Below are 18,499 nucleotides of genomic sequence, written 5' to 3'. Positions count from 1 at the left end.
CAAACGAGTTTTATGAAGCTCATGTCATATAATTTAATCAACTGGGCGGTAGCTTTACTCAGATATGGTTGGCTAGATTATCGCAGTGGTTTTCGGTTCGCATCGATTCGGCTGCTGTCAAAAGTCTTTTGTTATTGAAATTCCGCAAAAGTGCAGGCGAAATTAGAACAAAACTTTTAACTCAATTACAAAGTCATTGAAAAACAAATTGCAGGCACAAGCAGAGCGAAATGAAAAGAAAACATGAAGGAGGCGAAGGTGTGGCTGTGGGGTGTTGGGCAAGTGGGTGGGAAAAGCCGAAAATGCATTTGTGGGGATACCAGCTACCTCTCCAATCTCCGCTCCCCTTCCGTCCCCCCTGCAATTCCTCATTCGGTGGTTTTTCAACGAGTTCGGCACATAAAGGGAAGAAATTGCTTTGCTTGTCGCTGGAGAAAGTGAATTTCCTGCATTCCCACCATTTCTTTTTGGCCCTCGACTATGCCATTATTATTGTTATTTTGGGGTTTTTAGTGTTTGCTGGTTCTTAATGGTCTCGCAATATTGTGGTTCGTTGTTGCTTGCCCGTTGACATGGCACGGCATTTTGCGCTTAAGGATGCAATCCGACTTGTTGGCGTGGTTCCGCATTATTTAGCCTTGCCAAAGTCCTTCGACTTCAGTTTTTCTGGCTTGCACCCACGTACATCGTTCGCCATTGGAACAACTATGCCAGGATTATGCAAGGCAAGTGACTACATATTCACAGGTTATAAGAATAATTTCACTTCAGTAACTATCACATTCAAATGTGATAGCTAACTACTTTTGAAAATGCCTTTTATTTAATTAAACTTCAAACATAAACTTCTTAAAACATCTGAAGTCAATTTCAAAGTGAGTTGCATCTTTTGTGATAGATAATTGTATCCTCCATTTTAATAAAAAGCCTAAAACCTAAACTTTATTTCCAAATTATAGTACCTTTTTCACTAACAGCTTTTAATAACTTTACCACTTTATTTCGAAAACTTGATTCCTTCACCGTAACAATTACTGTTATTTGAATACTCAAATATACATATTTAATATCTTTAGCTGAATTGCCCACTTAAATTGAGATATTCAATTAAATAAACATGACTTACAAGCAATCGGCTTTAGTTTCCTGTCAATTTACATTTGTTGCTGGCTTAGACGCAGGCAAATTTTTTATTAATATAACGTATACGCCACGTTAGACACCTTGTGCAGTTTAATTTTGAACAAACTATTTTTTTTGAATATTGAAATACTTTCTTACACGAATTCAGTTTCCAAATTGTTCAGAGCACAAATTTGGAATAATTTTCTTTTCAAATCGTTGCTAACACAGTTGATCACTTCTACCAATCGTATTTGAAATCGTCACTTGTTGGCAACCGCCACCAACTTTATTCCGCTTGAAACGCCGCTGATACCGTCAACGTGCAACGCCGTACAGGAACTGAAATGTGCGGATGTTTTGGCCAAACTGTTGCGACAGTGGCCAAAAGCAGGCAGCCGACAACAGCCGACGAAGAGCCGACCGTTGGCCAAAATGCCGAGGATGCGTAGCCTTCCAGTTGCAGCACCGCTTCCAATGAGCAGGTGGCATGGGGAGGTGGCTTCTTATCAGCGGCACCAGCTGCTGTGATAGGGCCAAAACAGCTGATGAGCGGGCTCAAAGTGGGCGCCACGTCAGTCTTCATTAGTGGTTAACCTCCTGCTTTTTGGTCCTGTTTTAAATGAAACTAAGGGATATCACTTTACGAGAATTCTCAAGGCATTTACTCTGCGGCAGAGAAGAGTTTGATATTAGAAATTCCATAAATTAAATGTATAATGTCTTACAAATATTTTGTTTTTTCATACTTTTTAAAAGAACGTACGTTTTATTTTTTAAAAAACTTAAAACAAGAAATATTTTGCTTAGGCAACCACTGTTCGGAATTTCCCCTGCAACTTTTCTTGCGCCTGCGCCGATTTCCCCAACATATGGCCGGGTTTCCCCTCCTGGAAGCCGGGAAAACTATCTGTTGCTCCTGTGCATAGGAATGTGGGCAGAACCTGGCCACCCACGACACAACGGCACTATCCTGGTTGTGGGAAGTTGGACCAGGCATTTGCATGCAGCGTTTTTGCACACGTTCGTGTGCATTCTACATACCAAATCACTCTGGATGGACACTTGACCAGCACCTGGTCGCCGAGGTCCATCCAAAGGTCGTGGTCATCATCAAAGGCGACTTCGCCTGGTGCTGCTGAGTTAGCACTTTCGACGCTGCTGTCGCACCAAATGGTCCGAGCTAAGAGGTTTTTATGGCACTGCCGGGGAGTGCGATATTTTTGGGCAAATTGAAGTTGTGTGTTTATGTTTCGGTTCATCGATTGACCTGCCCCATTGAACGCCACGCCCCCTCTAATGCGGCATTTATCGGCGACAGGAAACAGAAATGCTGCCGTGCATAAATCACTCGAATGCATCGATGCATTTCCGCTGCACAATCAAATTACAAATATTTACTCTTTATATCTGGACGCGAATTTGGAAAAAATGAATCTGGGCACGTGCCAAAATCCCTGAATTCGATTTCAATTTTCGAGCACTGCGGCTTTTTATTTGCACTTCCGATTGCATTAGAATTCCTATGCATATCGATGCTCCAACCGATTTCGTAATTGAATCCCAAAAAGTGCAACAAACGGAGTACTATTTTTTATTCAAGCCCAAATAAGTAGGCTACCCCAGTGGGTATTGCAGGGAATTCTCGAAAATATACCTTAAAAGACTGGCATAAGGACTGACATCCTGTACTCTCATTAAGCCCCACCATCAACCCTTGACCAAATTCCTTGAACCCTTCTTGGGTTGACAGCCGTTCGGCGGCGGGGCACAAGGACTTTAAAAGCCTCTTGAAATTTCAACATTTTCATTAGGCCAAAGGGACACATGTGAATTCATTTGAATATATATGTATAAATGCTTGTAAGTACTATCGCCAAGCTGACCGCAAATGAGAAACTCTCACCCCAAAAATCAAACCCATTTCAATGCAAAACGGAAACTAATTTGAATAATTTACTTTCGCCAAACACGGTTGGCAACAACGTCAAGAGCAGAAGCAACATTAATTAAAATGAATGGCGGAGCAAAAAATTCAAAAGCCCCGAAAAATAAAGCACGAGTCTTGTAGAACAACCTGTTAATCAGACGATGTGGCCGTCACGTCGGTTTTATCATGGTAATTTCATGTACTCCTGATTAACATTACTCCAAACTCGTAGTGGTCATCAAAAGCGGTTCGTGGCTGCACTCCTAAAGCAAAACTAATTTGGTCGCGGAGCACTGGAAAAATTCAATGATATCTCACTAGTAATCAACAGAATTTGGTCGCGGAACACTGGAAAAATTCAATGATTTCTCACCAGTAATCAACAGAGTAAACTCTAAATAAAAAAAATATGTATGAGCATGCAAAGCACTTATATAGGAGGAATACACATGTCTCTAAATATCAAAATTTGAAAACCACGTAGTTTAAAGGCTACAAGAGTTCAAATGAAGCTATATTACGTATACGCAACGTTGGCCGCAGCTAAGCGTTTAAGTTTTTGCCTATATTTCAAACAATTTTGCACAAATTGTGAGCACTCTGGACTGTGTGCACTGGGGAATAGCCGCAGTTGACCGACTGACACTGTCATAGATTTAGAATTTTGCGAGGCTGACCTGCTGGTGGACACACACAATGCTTTAATCAGCCGCAAATGCAATGAGCGAAGCTGCTGCTGTTAATTAGCGTTGGTGTGTGAAAGAAGTGGCAAGTCACGCAATATCAAAGCGAAATATGCAGGGGAAAATGTCACACGTAGTCAGATTATGTGGTCGATTTAGTGAATGTGGCTTCTGCGGCTGCAATTTTACCGAAATATGAATAAGCTTTTATTTAAATTAAGAAATATGTTTCGCTGTTCGGCCAGCCTATTAGAGCAAATCAAGCAAAAATGATTGAATAATTAAATGTCCAATTAACCATTGCTACTTGATTATGCTGATTAAATTCAATTCGAACGCCAGTCAATAAAACTATTAATTAATGCATATTTTCGATGATAGAGAAGCGTTTTTTGTCCAGACTTTAGTAAAAAACATCTTAAATTTACTATTTATTTCTTTTAGAGCTGGGTGACATAATTTCAAGTTCTAAGCTTTCGCAAACATTATCGTAACTTCATTTCTGTACATAATCGAATTCGAGCCAAGCAATTAAATAGGAATTTATGGTTAACCAATTCTCTGCGGTCAGCTCTTTAAGGCACACATAAATGAAGATATACATTCCGGAGCAGAGGAAAACTTGTATGTTTTCGATGTAGATGTCCATTCAGTTGCGTACGAGTATACACGGCTGACCCACAGCAAAATTAAATTTTGATATGGGTCTATTATGTGGCAGTCACATGAGACACTCGGCAGCTGCCTTTAAAACAAAAATAAAAAAAAACTTTTGTGACTCCTGTCTGTAATGCAAATGCATGTGGTTCTAGCCGAGCAATGACAGGGTTCTTGGCCACCTTTAAAATGGATTTGTTGACACCCCAACAAAAAACCACATACTCATGCCGAGAACTTTTTAAATATGCATGAGCACCTTTTTGCCAATGGTCAGGCCATACCCGGCGTATACTTGATAACAGATATCTCCTTTCAACGCCACACAAAAAACAATGCCAGCAGCAAGATGAATGGGGTCAGTAAGTATACACTTTATACACCAGACAGTGACCCAAAATACTTCAGCCGGGCAACTTTTTTCGTCCATTTAAAATAAAATTTATTGCAGCCTTCTGGCCAAAGACAGGAGTGTTGCCAACAAAAGCCTACAAACCTACACCTGTTTTCCTTGACAATGAGCTTTGGTCATACTCATTATTGGCCATCAATCATACTGTTTGTGTAGTATGCTAGGTGCTTATCTCGCAGTAGCTTGACAACCATTTAAACAAATGCATTTCCCATTTAATGCGGGGTGTTAAATAAATATATTGATGACATTTATTTAGCAGAATCAGCTCATTTCTCCGTATCACGCATATCAACAAGATATCCTTTGCTTCGTGCAATAATTTCTCATGTGTGAATGTTCAGTGTCCTTGCTGTTGGCATGCCTACCGGGCAGCTGGAGACTCCTGCCGGCAGGAAAATGAAAATCGAACGTCAAATGGAGCAACTGGTTGGCATCCAGCTAACCAGGCACCAATATCTGTCCACCTTCTGGGATGTCTTCCTTTCTTCTCTTTAGTTCGTCAGACATTCCATCGGAGTGCAGGACTTCAAAGACACACTACAGGTTTCCCGCTGATTGCCATGCATGAGCTGCACATGGCGGTGGGCGTGGAGTCCAGCTGCCGATACCAACCCGTCTGTACAGCTGAGCGAGACCTGGGAAATTCCGATTCTATTATGATTACGCACTCGGAAAAAATATGGGAACCGAGAACCTGTCCAAACAAATAAACGTGACATAAATGTTTTCTTAAAAATCATTCAATTCCCAACCAAACCAAAGAGAAAACATACATATTTTTGAAATATTATGTTTATGAAACATAGGTTTCATATATGTTTCAAACCTTTTAATTGTAGTGTATTTTCGTGGAAACTCACAATAGAGTGCGTTGGGTGCGATGATCAAAGGCTTGACACTGCTGTAATGAATGTTAGGTGGTGTTTCGTTAATTTTAAACGCTGTTCCCAGCAGCGTGTGGGAATGCAGGCAAGGCACACCTGCCGGAAAAGTTTCTGTTGATTCAATTTTCTTTTTTCGAATTTATGTTTGTGTTCCTGCTGCGTGTGATTTTTGTGTGTGTGGTTTTTTTAAAAAATTGCCATACAAAGCAGACGTGCAGATGGTTTCGAAAGTTGCCTGCTTGTTTGTTCTTTCTGGCGTTGTTTCGCCTGTTTGCCATTTCGCTTTTGAAGTCTCCAATGACATCCACATCACGGCGAGCAACTTGTGAATTTCAAAGAAAATGGAAATTAAATGAACTTGAAATTCTGAGCAGCTTGTGTTGAAAAAACAAACTGCATGCCATCTCACGAAGACAGTGCGTAGGTCTATCACCTTTGCTACTAAAAAATACATGAAAACACAAAATCGTTTTTATATAAACACCATATATTTTAACAAAACAACACTATTATTTTTCTTTTCTGTGATGAAAACGTAAAAAATATTATTCGGCTCAATACTTAGTATACAAATTACAAATCAATTATTAGGTGCGTATACACATCAGCACACTGACTTTATCTATCGCGTTTTGAATACTATATCTAGTGCCTGAAAAAGAAAAGAAAAGCACAATTATAAAACAATACAAATGTTAATTTCGTAATATCTTACCCGTATCTATCTCGATCATGTCACCAACACGTAGAACTGAGTGGACTTCTTCTTCGTCTCCCATAGCTACGGTCTGCACGTTAAATTCGCCAAATTGCACAAGGAGTTTCTAAAAACAGAATTGGTTTTAAATATCTGCGAAGTAGAATATGAAGAAACACATTTACTACTTACAAGAGGATGGACTTTGGCTCGTTTCATGTTACGCTTTTGGTAGGGTTGGAATCGCATATAACCCAGCATTGCTTTCTCCTTCGTATTATAAAAGGCGTAGTCGATACCATCTACCTGACAGAAAATCAATTCGTTTGCAGGAGCTGGCAAGGAGAAAGAGCAATTGATAAATTAATAAATACATGCATTAATTGTAAAATTTCTGTGGTTTTCAGACTTACAGACACTCGCGTTTTCATCCGACATACTTGCACTGGGTGGTGCCTCTCCGACGCCTCGCAGCCAATGCATCAGTTGAGTCGAGGCTTCCTCCTGCTCGTCTCTTAGGGGAGTTGAGAACACCACGGGATCTGGCGCAACACCCGCACTAGGCGCCTGCTCGCACGAAACGTCGGGCTCCTCCTGATCACTTCGAAGTGGAGCAATCGAAGATACCATTGGCTCTGGCCCTGGCTCAGGCTCCGTATCAGTTTGTACAACTCCAACTTCCTTCTTTGGCCGTCCCCTTTTCTTGGGAACCTTCTCCACCTCCTGTTGCTGTGCAGTTTCTTCCCACGTCAAGGTACTTAGGCCAAGCGATTCGGAATGCGGTATTGCCACCGGCAGCTTTTCAGAAATTCTTGGGGTACTGCTGCACAGTGGCCCCCGGTTGTTTGGTAAGTTCTTTTGCACGGTTGACTTTGGTTTTGTGGCACTGGCTTTCTTAGGCTTACTCAGATTTCCCTTTTTCGCCTTTGAGTTTATTTTGTTAGGAGGCTGCGTCAAGCCACGCATAAAGTCAAACTTGCTAGGATCCATGGTGTGACACCAGCTCATCTGAAGTGGAACTTGACCCCGCTTTGATCGACGAATACCGGCTGAAGAAAAAGAAAATAATAAAACAATAAATAAGATGCACTTTAAAAAAACACCTTATACAAAATATACTTACTAGTATCTAGTTCCTCTTCCTCCACCGGAATTTTGGCCAGCTTCAATTTGTCTACCTCAGACTTCCCTTTTCTCGATTTCGCTCGTGGTGCTGGGGCCAATGGTTTCTTGAACACCACATCCGTGCTTGACGCATCCTGGGGCCGACTCTTTGGCATATTTTGACTGCGCTGCAAAACCTCCAACGCCGCTCTACTTGTGCTGGGCACATCGTCGGACAAAAGTGTGGCACTGGGTGATGGATTGCGCCTGGGAATATCATCTGACGTTTGATCGATTGGCGGAGTGGGTGTGTTTACGCGAAGGGATTCCATAACATCTGATTTCTCGATAATTTCCTCTCCCCGATTGCCTGAAGGTACGGATTTTTCTTTATCAACTGCGGTCTGGCGGGAATTCGATAGGTTCTGGGACTTGGTTGAACGATTGGCTAACTGATCACTTCCTTTGCTTTTGGATGCGTTCTGGTGATTACTATTTTGTTTGTTGGTTGACAAATTGCAATCTGTATGGTTTTCTTCAATACATTGTAATGTATGTGATACCATATTATCCTTATCGCTCTTTCTTCTAGTGTCATTTGTATTTTGAGATTCATTGTTTTTGCACCCTTTTCCGTGTTCTTCATTGTAAATTGGCTCCTTATCGCTGTCATAATCTTCCATATTTTCGCAAGAAGGTGCAACAATATGTTCCTTATTGGAGTTCGGTACTTTTTGTTTGGTGTGCTTCAATTTTTTTCCACTCCTCCTTAAAATCCTTGGTTGCTCATGGTCACTATCGTCATACTCTGGAGGCCCTGGGGGTTCACAATGTTCTACTGTGTCAGGATTGCTATTTTTCTTCGACGTCCTTGGTTGCTCATCGATTCGATCCTTTTCTTCCACATATTCGATAGGGGGTGGTAACAGTTCGTTCTCCATCGTCTTTCGTCTATTTGGAGTGGATTGTGGTTTGGCTCTGCTACGCGATCTGCTTGGTCGCTTATCGTGTTCATCCTGTTCCTGGCCCCCTTCGTACTCCGGTGGAGGTGAAACAAGGTAATTTTTATTGCTCTTTCGTCCATTTGTGCTTCTGTCCCTTGTATTTACAACGTATTCAGGCGGCGGAGGAGCAATCTCAATCGTATCACTATTTAGACTATCATGGAAATCAGGTGGGGCTGCCATTACGACATTATCGAAATCCAATTTTCCGGAGCACCGCAGATTCTGCAAAGATTGTGAATAGCGCAGAGAAGCTGGCGGTGGCGGAACAATTTGGATGCTTCTGCTTAGTCTAGGCAGTTTTACCGGCGATGATGAATCGTCCGAATCCCCTTTTGTGTACAGACTACGCTTTCCGTCCTTTGACGATTTGCGTTGACTGTGTAAATTCTGCGAGAGACTCAAATAGTTTATCAGTTCGGTTGTCTGCAAACAGAATAAAGAAAAGTTTTGTTCTTATCCTTCATGGCAAATTAGGGATTTTACCAGTTTTTGTTATTAACTGATGTTGCTATGCGATAACTCACCATTGGAAGATCACGGCGTTGACTTCGTGGTCGCCCTCGTCCCTGCGATCGATCACGGCTTTTAGTTTGAATGCTCCGTGTTTTTCGCGGAACCGGGAAATACTCCCCATCCGAACCATCGGAGGACGGTTGTTTTGGCAACCCTTCGGCCTCATCCATCAGATTTCTACGTAGCAGCTCCCTCTGAATCTCTTCTTCTAGGATAAGCTTCTCTGAACGACGGTTTCTGTGCCCATTTAAAGGATATATCTCGTTCAACGAGTTGCGCTTGCGCAAATCCAAAATCTCGTAGTTGCTCATGCGGGTTAGCTCGTAGGCAAACTGCTCGCCATTAATGGGTGCACTTGGGGCCTTATTCAGCGGTATAGCAGTCTTTCGCGGCTTAGACTTTTTGGCATTGACCGATTGATGAAGGTTAAGCAAGCGCATCGAACTCTCCTGAGATTCGACAGTAGCTCGAGCCCGATTGTTACTGCGCAAGCGCCGCTGTCGGGTTGTGTTTCCACCTGAAGGAGCTAGATTTAATGGCACAGTGCTGGGTTGTTCGTCGCTTTCGTCGTCGGTCATTATGGCATCCATATTTTCTTCAACCCGTGGAGGTTGTGCAATGGATTTCTGGGGAGAGGCAGCGGCAGATCGCCTAGGAGAAGACGCAATCGGTGGTGAAGATGACGCCGCAACAGGCGATGTCGGAATAGATTTCATCGGGATGGAATCTCTCCTTAAACTACGATTCGAATTGGATGTGTTTATCACCACAATTGGACTGCTGGCGTTCCGCGACAGGGTCTGCACCAACTCTCCCAGATCCTGCGGCTGGGTTTCCGGCACTACGAACTCCGGTTGGGGCTGTGATTGCCAGGCAGGCTCGTGGCTTGGTCGCTGTGGCGTGTCGGGGACATTTATCTCATGATTGAACCGCTTTAACTTTACCACTGGCTGTTTGCTGGGTGTATTATTGCTATGTGATGGCGAAAGCAGCAGCTGGCCTGGAGCTGGGCCCTTTTCCATTGTGTAGGTACGTCGTAAGCCCGCAGCAGATGGTGATGACGGAGGAGTGGGACGCGAGTACGGTGCCTGTCCAGAATAGTCAAGCTGCAGTACATTCTTGTGAAAGGAACTTTGCCGCTCTCTGCAGATTTGTTCAATTTCAGCGGCAAGAATGGAGTTCCTGGCAGGTGACTTCACCGTTGTCTGCAGCGATTTGTTTGGCTCTGGTTTTTCTGATAGTTCCTTAGGTTTTTCCGCTGGTTTGTCAGTTTCTTCTTTTGTTATATTTTTTAATGTTTTCGTAACTTCCTCTTTTGGTTTCTCTGCGCAAGGTGTGCTGCTTATTTCTGGCAACTAAAAGAGCAACGTTGAAAGCATAAGGATTAAGTTAATAAGTATTTCTGGGATATGAGCTAAACTTACGAAGTTTACAGGACTTGACATGCTGCGGGTCAAGTTTACGGCCTCCTCGAACTCTGGTAGGAGTTGGCGTCCACAGCTCCTGGATCGCCGGCGTATGGCATGTCGGCGTAGTTTATCAGATCCCGGTACATTTCCACTGCGGCGCAAGGAACTTCGATGATTTGGCGACAAAGTGGGCGAGCGACGCGGAGGGACATTCTCATTGTACGCCTGGTCCACAGGCGGCTCATTCAATTTCTCGGTGGCGGTATTGGTTGCACTAACCAATTCCCCCAGGGGCTGTACTTCTGGTGCCTTTGACTTGGCTTTGGGTTGAGACTTCTTGATCAGTGGAACCTCGAAATCAAGGTCAAAGTCAAGTTTGAAGTTTCCAAAGAGGTTGTCATTCTGTGCCGGCTTATTCTCGGCAAGCTTGCGCATCATAAAGGCGGCGAAGCGCTCCTTGTCCTTCACCGGCTGGCTGAGGATGTCGTCCAGCTCCAGAGTGTCGTTGTTCTGGGGCTTCGACCTAAAAAACAGTTGGGTGTACTCGGATTTGCAGTGTTTTCTTCCTTGTACTGGTTTTGGCAACTTACATCTTGGCAGTAATAACTTGACTAAGAGTTTCTGACCGCTGTTACATACACTACTTAATTAAACCTAACTTATTTCACAAAAATTTCACAAAATTTAAAACTACAAAAAAGACGCGACGCTATTCAAGTGGCGTTGCCAGAAACCTCTGAAGGCGCGCCTAGGAACAGTGTTGCCAGAGTGCTGATAGTATCCTATCAGAAAATTGCCTCATATAAATAACTTACTGTGCAATGTCCTAATGCATAATATGTTTAAAATGTAATAGAAGTTTTTATTACAAACGTTTCAATGAAAATATTGTCGAAGGTCTCGACTATCTGGCAACTTTTATTAAATGCTGCATTTCTCTACTAAAATATACTAAACGCGTAAAACACAGACTGGTCACACTACGTCGACAATTCTTGTTGACAAAACAAATCCAAAATGTTTATAGCGAACTAACCCGGTTTTTAAGATAGTAAACCAGTCCAATTAACTAAAACTAAAAGCAGTTCGTAAAATCCTGGGAGAACTGCAGTAATACTGATTACGTTATAAGCGTAACCAGCGATTGGAGACTACTTCCATAATTCTGAGTAGTATTCATAAGACTGACCAACAGTAATTGTGTCTTTAATGAGACCAATTGATTTCAATTTCATTGTATGGGTTTGTTATTTATTAAAGATCAATATAGGTATTCGAATGTTTTTTTAAGCAAGTAAGGACCAGGCGATAGGTTCACTTGAACTTCTTACCACCCTTCCTCGTCGCAGGAGCATCCACGGCGGGCACTTGAACGGAGTAATACTTCGTGGAGATCCTGTTAAGGAAGTAGAGCCCCACCAAGGAAAAGAGGACACTGGTGGTGGCGCAGACGCGATGCACGATTCCCGCGGCGGCCACCGTGAGGGACAGACAGAATAGGATCTCCGGCAGCAGCTTGGCCTGGAAGTCCTGGCCAAAGACGACCATTTCCGCATTGGAGACGCACGTAAGGCTCAGGATGAACACCCAGGAGAAGAGGTATCCGCCCAAAAGAACTCTCAGCTGCGAGTCGTTGAACCATTCCGAGCAGAAACGCAGTGTGCCAAACAGAACGATGCTCAGGAGGCCGGAGATGATGGAGGACACCAGGGTGCTCTTGCTGCTCATCGAGGCGGCTGCAAATGTTCGGGGTTTGGTTTCTGTTGGCCGTAATTTTCTTGCATTTCCTTACACATATTTATTTTTCTACCAGCCGGCGTCTTTGTTATACGTGTAGCGATAATTTTTGTTGATTTTTGTAATCATCGAACTATCGAAAGCGGTTATTGCTCATAATAAGGATATTCCCTAATGTAACAACTAGATATGTGTTTGCAGACTTTGTTACAAGTTACAGTCATTATTAAATATTAAGTAAAATAAGTTATACCTATCTACGATTATTATAATTAAAATATAGCTCATACAGTCTTTCTTACGTATTAACTTGAAATTTGGAAGTGCCATAAAAATAAATAACGGATATCGGTATTTGAAGAGTGACATCGATACTCCTCCTCGATAGTACACATTTTAAGTCATTTGATATGGCAACGCTGCGGCTTTCGTGGTGAATGGCCAGCATAGTAATAACATTGCATTTGTGCCCAATTTTAATAAATTGTAAATAAAAAACGCCTTTAATATGTCCTCCCTGCTGCAATTGGCCACCAGGACAGTCCGAAGCTCCATGGTGCAGGTGCGTGGCGTGGCCACCACAACGCCCAGGCCAATAAAAGAAAGTGAGTTCCAGAGACCTCTGAGATGTGTTTCATAACCCCTCTAATAAGTGTACATTTCCAAAATTAAATAATTACAATTTTTAGTTCAGGAGAAGCAGGAGAACAGTGTAAAGATCTTCGAGGGCGTTAATGTGGAATCGCCGCGTGCTAATCTGATGCTCAAATCCGCCTGCGAGACCAAGTTTTGCCCGGAATGCACTTTGGGCCTGGACATCAAGCACACGGATGTGCTTATCCTTTCGCAGTATGTCCGTTCCGACGGCTGCATGTTGCCCAGAAGGATCACCGGATTGTGCCACCGACAGCAGAAGAAGATGGGCACCCTAGTGACCATGGCCCAGAAGGCAGGACTGATGCCCAATCTGGCGCCCGAGTGGAGCAAAAGGGATCCCAAGAAGCGCTTTGGGTGGCGCAAGTTTAACAAGTACTTCCTGGAGTCCACAATTAAATACTAGTGTTAAATACAATAAATGTTGTTATAGAAAAAATCATTGAGATGCTATTTAATTTTCATTTGTCTAGCAAACACGACGGCAATATCAGAAAACAAATTTTTAAAATCGAATATTACGATACTTGTGCTTATTTTTTTGCATAGACTTAGTGCGCTGTATTTTTTCCTTGTCCAGTTTGGTCACACTACGCCGGCGTCGCTTTTTATAATTTGTTTGTTTCCCGCGACTTTTCAAAGCTTCTCCGGCATTAAAATGAGTTTTTTGAGCAATAGCGACACGATACATGTGGAAGTTTGCCTGCAAGGTAATGATGCGTGAGTATCACCCGTCGTCAGATAGGAATTTCAATTAATTATAGCTATTTTCAGTCGCCCTAGTGCACTTCGATCCAATGTTGAGAGTGCCCTAAAGGGCTATTTTCAGACGGCAAGAAACTTGCCACGAAATGTGGCATTCCAGCCGGATCTCACGCATGAGCACACAGAACTTGTGCGCTCCGTTCTCCTGGAGCGTGACAATGGCGAGGCACAGCCTCTGAAGGCCGCCGAGACCAAATATCGCTTCCATTTCTATGCCACTAAGCCGGAGGAAGCGCAACTTGGCCTCTTTTCAAACGAAGAAGGATCAGATGGCATCGATAGCGTCGTGGCGGCCAGTCATGCGCTCCTGCCGGCCGCTCAGTTCGTGGGTCTGTGGGAGAACCTCATCTACGAGCCAGGACTCAAGGAAAAGGTGAGAGGGTGAAATGCATTGTTTAGACAAATGTGTATGCTAGCATGCCTCTTATAGCGTTTTACTTGCTGTAGATATCATAGGGGCAATCTTAGCTAAAATCAAAGAAACCTTTCCTTACAGCTCCTAAAGTTTGCCCTTTCGGCACTGGTGTTCTCTCAACACGGTGTGGACACGAATGTGATCGCCTGCAACCGACTGATACTGCTCCACGGACCACCTGGAACAGGAAAGACGAGCCTTTGCAAGGCCCTTGCCCAGAAGTTGGCTATCCGGACCCAAGGGAGCTACGCTTACACCCACCTGGTGGAGATTAACAGCCACAGCCTGTTCTCGAAGTGGTTCTCAGAGAGCGGCAAGCTGGTGGCGCGACTGTTTTACAAGATTACAGAGCTGGTGTCAGATCAGAACAACCTGGTATGCGTGCTGATCGACGAGGTTGAGTCGCTGGCCTACGCCAGGAGTGCCATGTCTAGTAATGAACCAAGAGACGCCATGCGGGTGGTAAACGCTGTGCTCACCCAGCTGGATGCCATTAAGAGCTGTCCCAATGTACTGATCCTGGCCACATCTAACCTGGCTCAAAGCATTGACCTGGCCTTTGTGGATCGCGCTGATATCCGATTGTTCATTGGGTATCCTGGCATTCCCGCTATCCGAGAAATATACAAGAGCATGCTGGCTGAACTAATGTCGGCGGGTGTTCTGCAACGCGAGGTTCTGGAGGCGGAGGACGCCGAGGAGGGTTTGCTGTCCCAATTGGCAGAGCGCAGCATTGGGTTAAGTGGCCGCACATTGCGGAAGCTGCCTCTTTTGGCCCATGCCCAGTACACCAGCACCGCTTTGTTCGAGTTGGATCAGAAGATCAATCTTTCGGACTTTCTGGACGCCATGCTGGAGGCTTTGGAGAAGCATTTGGGCGAGCAACGCCTGCTGAAACTGGAGTCCATGGAGGAGCTATAAAACAAGGGTGAAACACAGACTGAAAAAATGAATTTACTAAACCCACTCTATGTTCATCAAATGCGATACTTTGTAAACTTCAATTTGCTGCTATGAAAAACAATCCGATGCAGAGGCACGGGTCCAATCCCCATTCTGTTTGCTGCCTCGTTTCATTTGCACACGACACAGAGATTTTCCCATTTCTTTATCCGGCTTTTGATGTGAAAATCAAGCGTGAAATCTTGTTATTTGCTTGCTAGCCCCTACATCCACTGTCCTTACACCACCCACATCGATATGCACGGACATCGGACCCTACGCAATCTCAGCACTTCTGCCTCGCCTGTCCTTCACTTTGGAGTGCATGAGTACTCTCAAGTCCGGCACACAACGAAGCTATCGGATGCTGCTGCCCCGACTGCCGGAGGATGGGGTAAGTTTGGGGGGCCAAGGACACCCAACTATTGCAGGACCAAGTGACGACTAATCAAATTTTTTGACGATTTGATTCTGTGTTGATGCTGCCTGTTGATCCGTATCATCCATTTGGAAGCCACTCAGTCAATCGCAGTCGTTGCATTAGCTTAGTCGCCTAATATTGTAATATGTACGCTGGAGTGGTAGACCAACACACAGATTTGCCAGATTGCGTTTCTCTATCAACTACTAATTGGCTTGATAAGGATAAATAATAGCTTAGAAGAGATGTGGTTGAAAAAGTAGTGTTAATCAAATACAATTGCTTTGATAGCTTGGTAAAAATGTTTGCTGGCAATTAATTTAATATTTAATTTTATATTTATTGAAATATTTAAGCTTAAAGTGGACGCAGTATTCACTCACTCTTTAAAGGTGTGTTCTTGTGCGGGGTGACTTTAATTAAATCAGGACAAATACCCATCCTTATTTGTTCATTGAAATGGCAAAACAGAGAGTGGTTACGGGGGACAGGTAGTGGCAATAAACCAGAAGACAGTAAAAATAGACGGGGAAAAGGCGCCATCGAATTATGTGAACGGATAGCTGCAGGGCTAATAAAATGTAGATGTGTGCTCGGGAGTGGGAAAGTGCGATAAACCCGATTCCTGTTGATGAAAATGTGTGATTTCACCCATTGTCCTCCTGCCAGGACATATAAAATATACGGGGTTTATTAGGCACACGGCTACGAACTCGTATCAGCATCCAAATGGCAAGCAGTTAAAGAAACCTGAAAAGCAATATTTTCTATTTTTATATTGTTATATCTTTTATTTTCCTACAGTTTCGATCTTTGATAGTTTTCCTATTTATCCTAAAAGAGACTCCAAGTCATCGGTTCGGTTGTTGATGCCAACATTTAATGGTAAAACGCGTTGTTTGCCTGCAGCAGTCGGGTGTTGCAACTTTTACTTATTGTTTAACGTATTATTTGGGCAGCAATGACTACGATTCCAGCTATGAATAGACTTTGAATGTGGCATTCAGTGAGCTTCGCATGGTTCCATTTTCCCCATGCAAACAATTGAATACGAGTCCAAATGGGTAAATAGGCATCTAAAAGCATTGCAATTCCACACCGCAGGATATTAGCAGCCCAACAATATTGCAGATTTTAAAGTAAAGTTAGTTACGAATTATATGCCTATTCGAAGGGCTTGAAAAATACAAACCTATTAAGAAGTGAAACATTTCAAAATGTTTGTATCTGAAATGAAAAAACAAAATGCAGTGCCTCGAAAATTGGTTAACTATGCAGTACGAGCAGGTTCTGAGTAAACTTCGGAATAAATGTGTAATATTTTTCGGTCGATTGGAATGCCTGAAAGTTGGATCCTGGATCCTGGATCCCCTCCGGAAGTTCCTTCCCTGCACAATCATGCGATTGCATGGAGAATTGAACCATTGATGGTTACGTTTATTTATGTTTTCCTTGCTCTGTGTGTATTTGTGTGTGGATGGTGTGTGTGCTTGTGTGTGGGAAGCCTGTAAGCAGCATTTTGCAATTGCATTTCAGCAATATGGAAAATTCCCATTGTTATCCAATGCGACTGCTGTCGATATTGTTGTTCCTCCTGTTTTTCTTTCTTGGGAGCAATTGTTTCTTGTTTATTGTTTGGATTTGTAAGCTTACCGTTTTGCGGCGTTAAGAAATTTAAATTTCCACCCAAGCAACACAACAATAAATGCTTTAATTTTGGCCCGAGTTCTCCCCAGCAATTGGAAAACTGCAAAACAGATGCATCTGCTATTTACATTTGCACAAAATACCTGAGCTTACATTGGGACCCGGAATGTTTGATTGTTGTAAGTATAGATTAATATTTCATTGGGGAGTAAATTGCTGTTTGCAAGGCAATTAATTTTTGGGCAACATGTTTGTAATGCAAAGAAAATATTGGCTCCCTGACCGACGGGAAAATTATCACAAGTAACATTTCCAATTTGTAAGGTGAGTAATTACCTTAATTTAGGGAACTTCATTTAAGTTGGTAATCTTTTAATGCGTATAGCTATAAATTAGAAAGTGTAACTTAGTCAGAGGTTTTAAGAACTAAAATTGTGTATTTTGTGCTATACAAATATTTCATTTTGTATCGCTTAAATTTGGCTGCTCATAACAGTTTTATTCCGCCAAAGTTCGATGCAGTTTAGATTTAATTTAAATTTTTGTGGTGGGCTCTGGCGCCAGACAATGTCGATATTGCGAAGCAATATTCCATTCCTCTTGTGCCCACAAAGTGCAGCCGTTGCAAAAATATTCGCGGGCCAAGGAAACTCGAAATTGTTTAGTTATTGAAAAAGGGTCGTTAATTATGTATCTTTGGCCAAGAATTTCCTCTGCCAACTTTTGGCCAACAAAAAATAATAGGAAAATATGGCGAAAAGCGCGCGCCAGCCGCAAAATTTTCGAAAAGGAATAACAACAAAGTCGTCTTAAATTAAATTTCCACCGCCACCAAAACGCGGTTTCAATATTTTCAAAGTTCACATTTTTACAGAAAACTTGTAGGAGTAGGGAGTTTTGGGGAGTTTGAAAATGGATTGTAAACAGAATCGACTTTCTCAGCGTACGTAAGCTTAGTATTAGATGTTAGGTTTCCTTTGATCCTTAACAACCATCGTCAACAAAACGTAGTCAATCCAAGGCATATGTAGTGCAACCAGCACGCGAAGAATGTTCTCAAAACGTTAAAATGGCAACTTTTTAATCAGAAACTATAACATTTAAAGCCCAAATATGACGACTTAATATAGGTCAATAATAAAATGTGCTTTTAGCAATAAAAACTGGGAACTAAGCTTACAAAACATTTTTGAAAATTTTACCTTTAAATATATATTTAATTGGCGAATTCAGAACTAGGAACTAGCTAAACGCGCTTTCCCATTTGTATGTCGGCGTTTGGGGTGTGTGTTATTTATGCTTAGAACGTGACTGGAAATATGAAATGCAGCAAATGTGTTTACTTAAATGAAGTGAGTGAAAATTGACAAATACACACACACACACCCACACACAGAGGGGCACCCACACCAGGACGCTTTAAATGCAGTGCAAGGGCGGCTGGAATAGGAGGCGTGGCCGGGTCACATCGACTAGCGAGCTTAGGGCACATGAGAA

General features: G+C 42.7%; 4 protein-coding genes across 4 annotated transcripts; 2 read left to right on the top strand and 2 right to left on the bottom strand.

The window, feature by feature from the left end:
• Window positions 1-6,203: 6,203 nt before the first annotated feature.
• On the bottom strand, window positions 6,204-11,169 carry LOC122619296. The gene is made up of 8 exons (XM_043796135.1): window positions 11,012-11,169; window positions 10,437-10,944; window positions 9,024-10,367; window positions 7,512-8,922; window positions 6,802-7,437; window positions 6,581-6,723; window positions 6,407-6,515; window positions 6,204-6,343 (listed from the first exon to the last, which is right to left on the bottom strand). Coding segments are annotated over exons 1-8 (4,218 nt in total). The 5' UTR covers window positions 11,014-11,169; the 3' UTR covers window positions 6,204-6,278.
• A 475-nt stretch (window positions 11,170-11,644) lies between these two features.
• LOC122621302 (protein KRTCAP2 homolog) lies at window positions 11,645-12,339 on the bottom strand. The gene is made up of 2 exons (XM_043799127.1): window positions 12,214-12,339; window positions 11,645-12,157 (listed from the first exon to the last, which is right to left on the bottom strand). Exons 1-2 carry the CDS (start codon window positions 12,215-12,217, stop codon window positions 11,736-11,738), a joined length of 426 nt encoding a protein of 141 aa, XP_043655062.1. The 5' UTR covers window positions 12,218-12,339; the 3' UTR covers window positions 11,645-11,735.
• Window positions 12,340-12,572: 233 nt separating this feature from the next.
• Window positions 12,573-13,254, top strand: LOC122620518 (28S ribosomal protein S18a, mitochondrial). The gene is made up of 2 exons (XM_043798016.1): window positions 12,573-12,763; window positions 12,848-13,254. The coding sequence occupies exons 1-2, from the start codon at window positions 12,667-12,669 to the stop codon at window positions 13,216-13,218; spliced, it is 468 nt and encodes a 155-aa protein (XP_043653951.1). The 5' UTR covers window positions 12,573-12,666; the 3' UTR covers window positions 13,219-13,254.
• A 119-nt stretch (window positions 13,255-13,373) lies between these two features.
• LOC122620517 (pachytene checkpoint protein 2 homolog) lies at window positions 13,374-15,046 on the top strand. Its single transcript, XM_043798015.1, has 3 exons — window positions 13,374-13,532; window positions 13,587-13,950; window positions 14,074-15,046. Exons 1-3 carry the CDS (start codon window positions 13,471-13,473, stop codon window positions 14,911-14,913), a joined length of 1,266 nt encoding a protein of 421 aa, XP_043653950.1. The 5' UTR covers window positions 13,374-13,470; the 3' UTR covers window positions 14,914-15,046.
• Window positions 15,047-18,499: the final 3,453 nt, after the last annotated feature.

Source organism: Drosophila teissieri, chromosome 3R, assembly GCF_016746235.2.
Source record: "Drosophila teissieri strain GT53w chromosome 3R, Prin_Dtei_1.1, whole genome shotgun sequence".
Classification (NCBI taxonomy): domain Eukaryota; kingdom Metazoa; phylum Arthropoda; class Insecta; order Diptera; family Drosophilidae; genus Drosophila; species Drosophila teissieri.
This window is presented reverse-complemented; position numbering and strand designations above follow the sequence as displayed.

Bases quoted from the DNA above. Each gene is read 5' to 3' on its own strand.
- LOC122620518 (XM_043798016.1), top strand. From the start codon at position 12,667: ATGTCCTCCCTGCTGCAATTGGCCACCAGGACAGTCCGAAGCTCCATG. The intron at 12,764-12,847 runs GTGAGTTCCAGA...TACAATTTTTAG, and splicing joins GCCCAGGCCAATAAAAGAAA to TTCAGGAGAAGCAGGAGAAC.
- LOC122619296 (XM_043796135.1), bottom strand. The intron at 6,724-6,801 runs GTAAGTCTGAAA...TCTCCTTGCCAG, and splicing joins GGATGAAAACGCGAGTGTCT to CTCCTGCAAACGAATTGATT. The intron at 6,344-6,406 runs GTAAGATATTAC...TTTCTTTTTCAG, and splicing joins CATGATCGAGATAGATACGG to GCACTAGATATAGTATTCAA.
- LOC122620517 (XM_043798015.1), top strand. From the start codon at position 13,471: ATGAGTTTTTTGAGCAATAGCGACACGATACATGTGGAAGTTTGCCTG. The intron at 13,533-13,586 runs GTGAGTATCACC...AGCTATTTTCAG, and splicing joins TGCCTGCAAGGTAATGATGC to TCGCCCTAGTGCACTTCGAT. The intron at 13,951-14,073 runs GTGAGAGGGTGA...CTTTCCTTACAG, and splicing joins AGCCAGGACTCAAGGAAAAG to CTCCTAAAGTTTGCCCTTTC.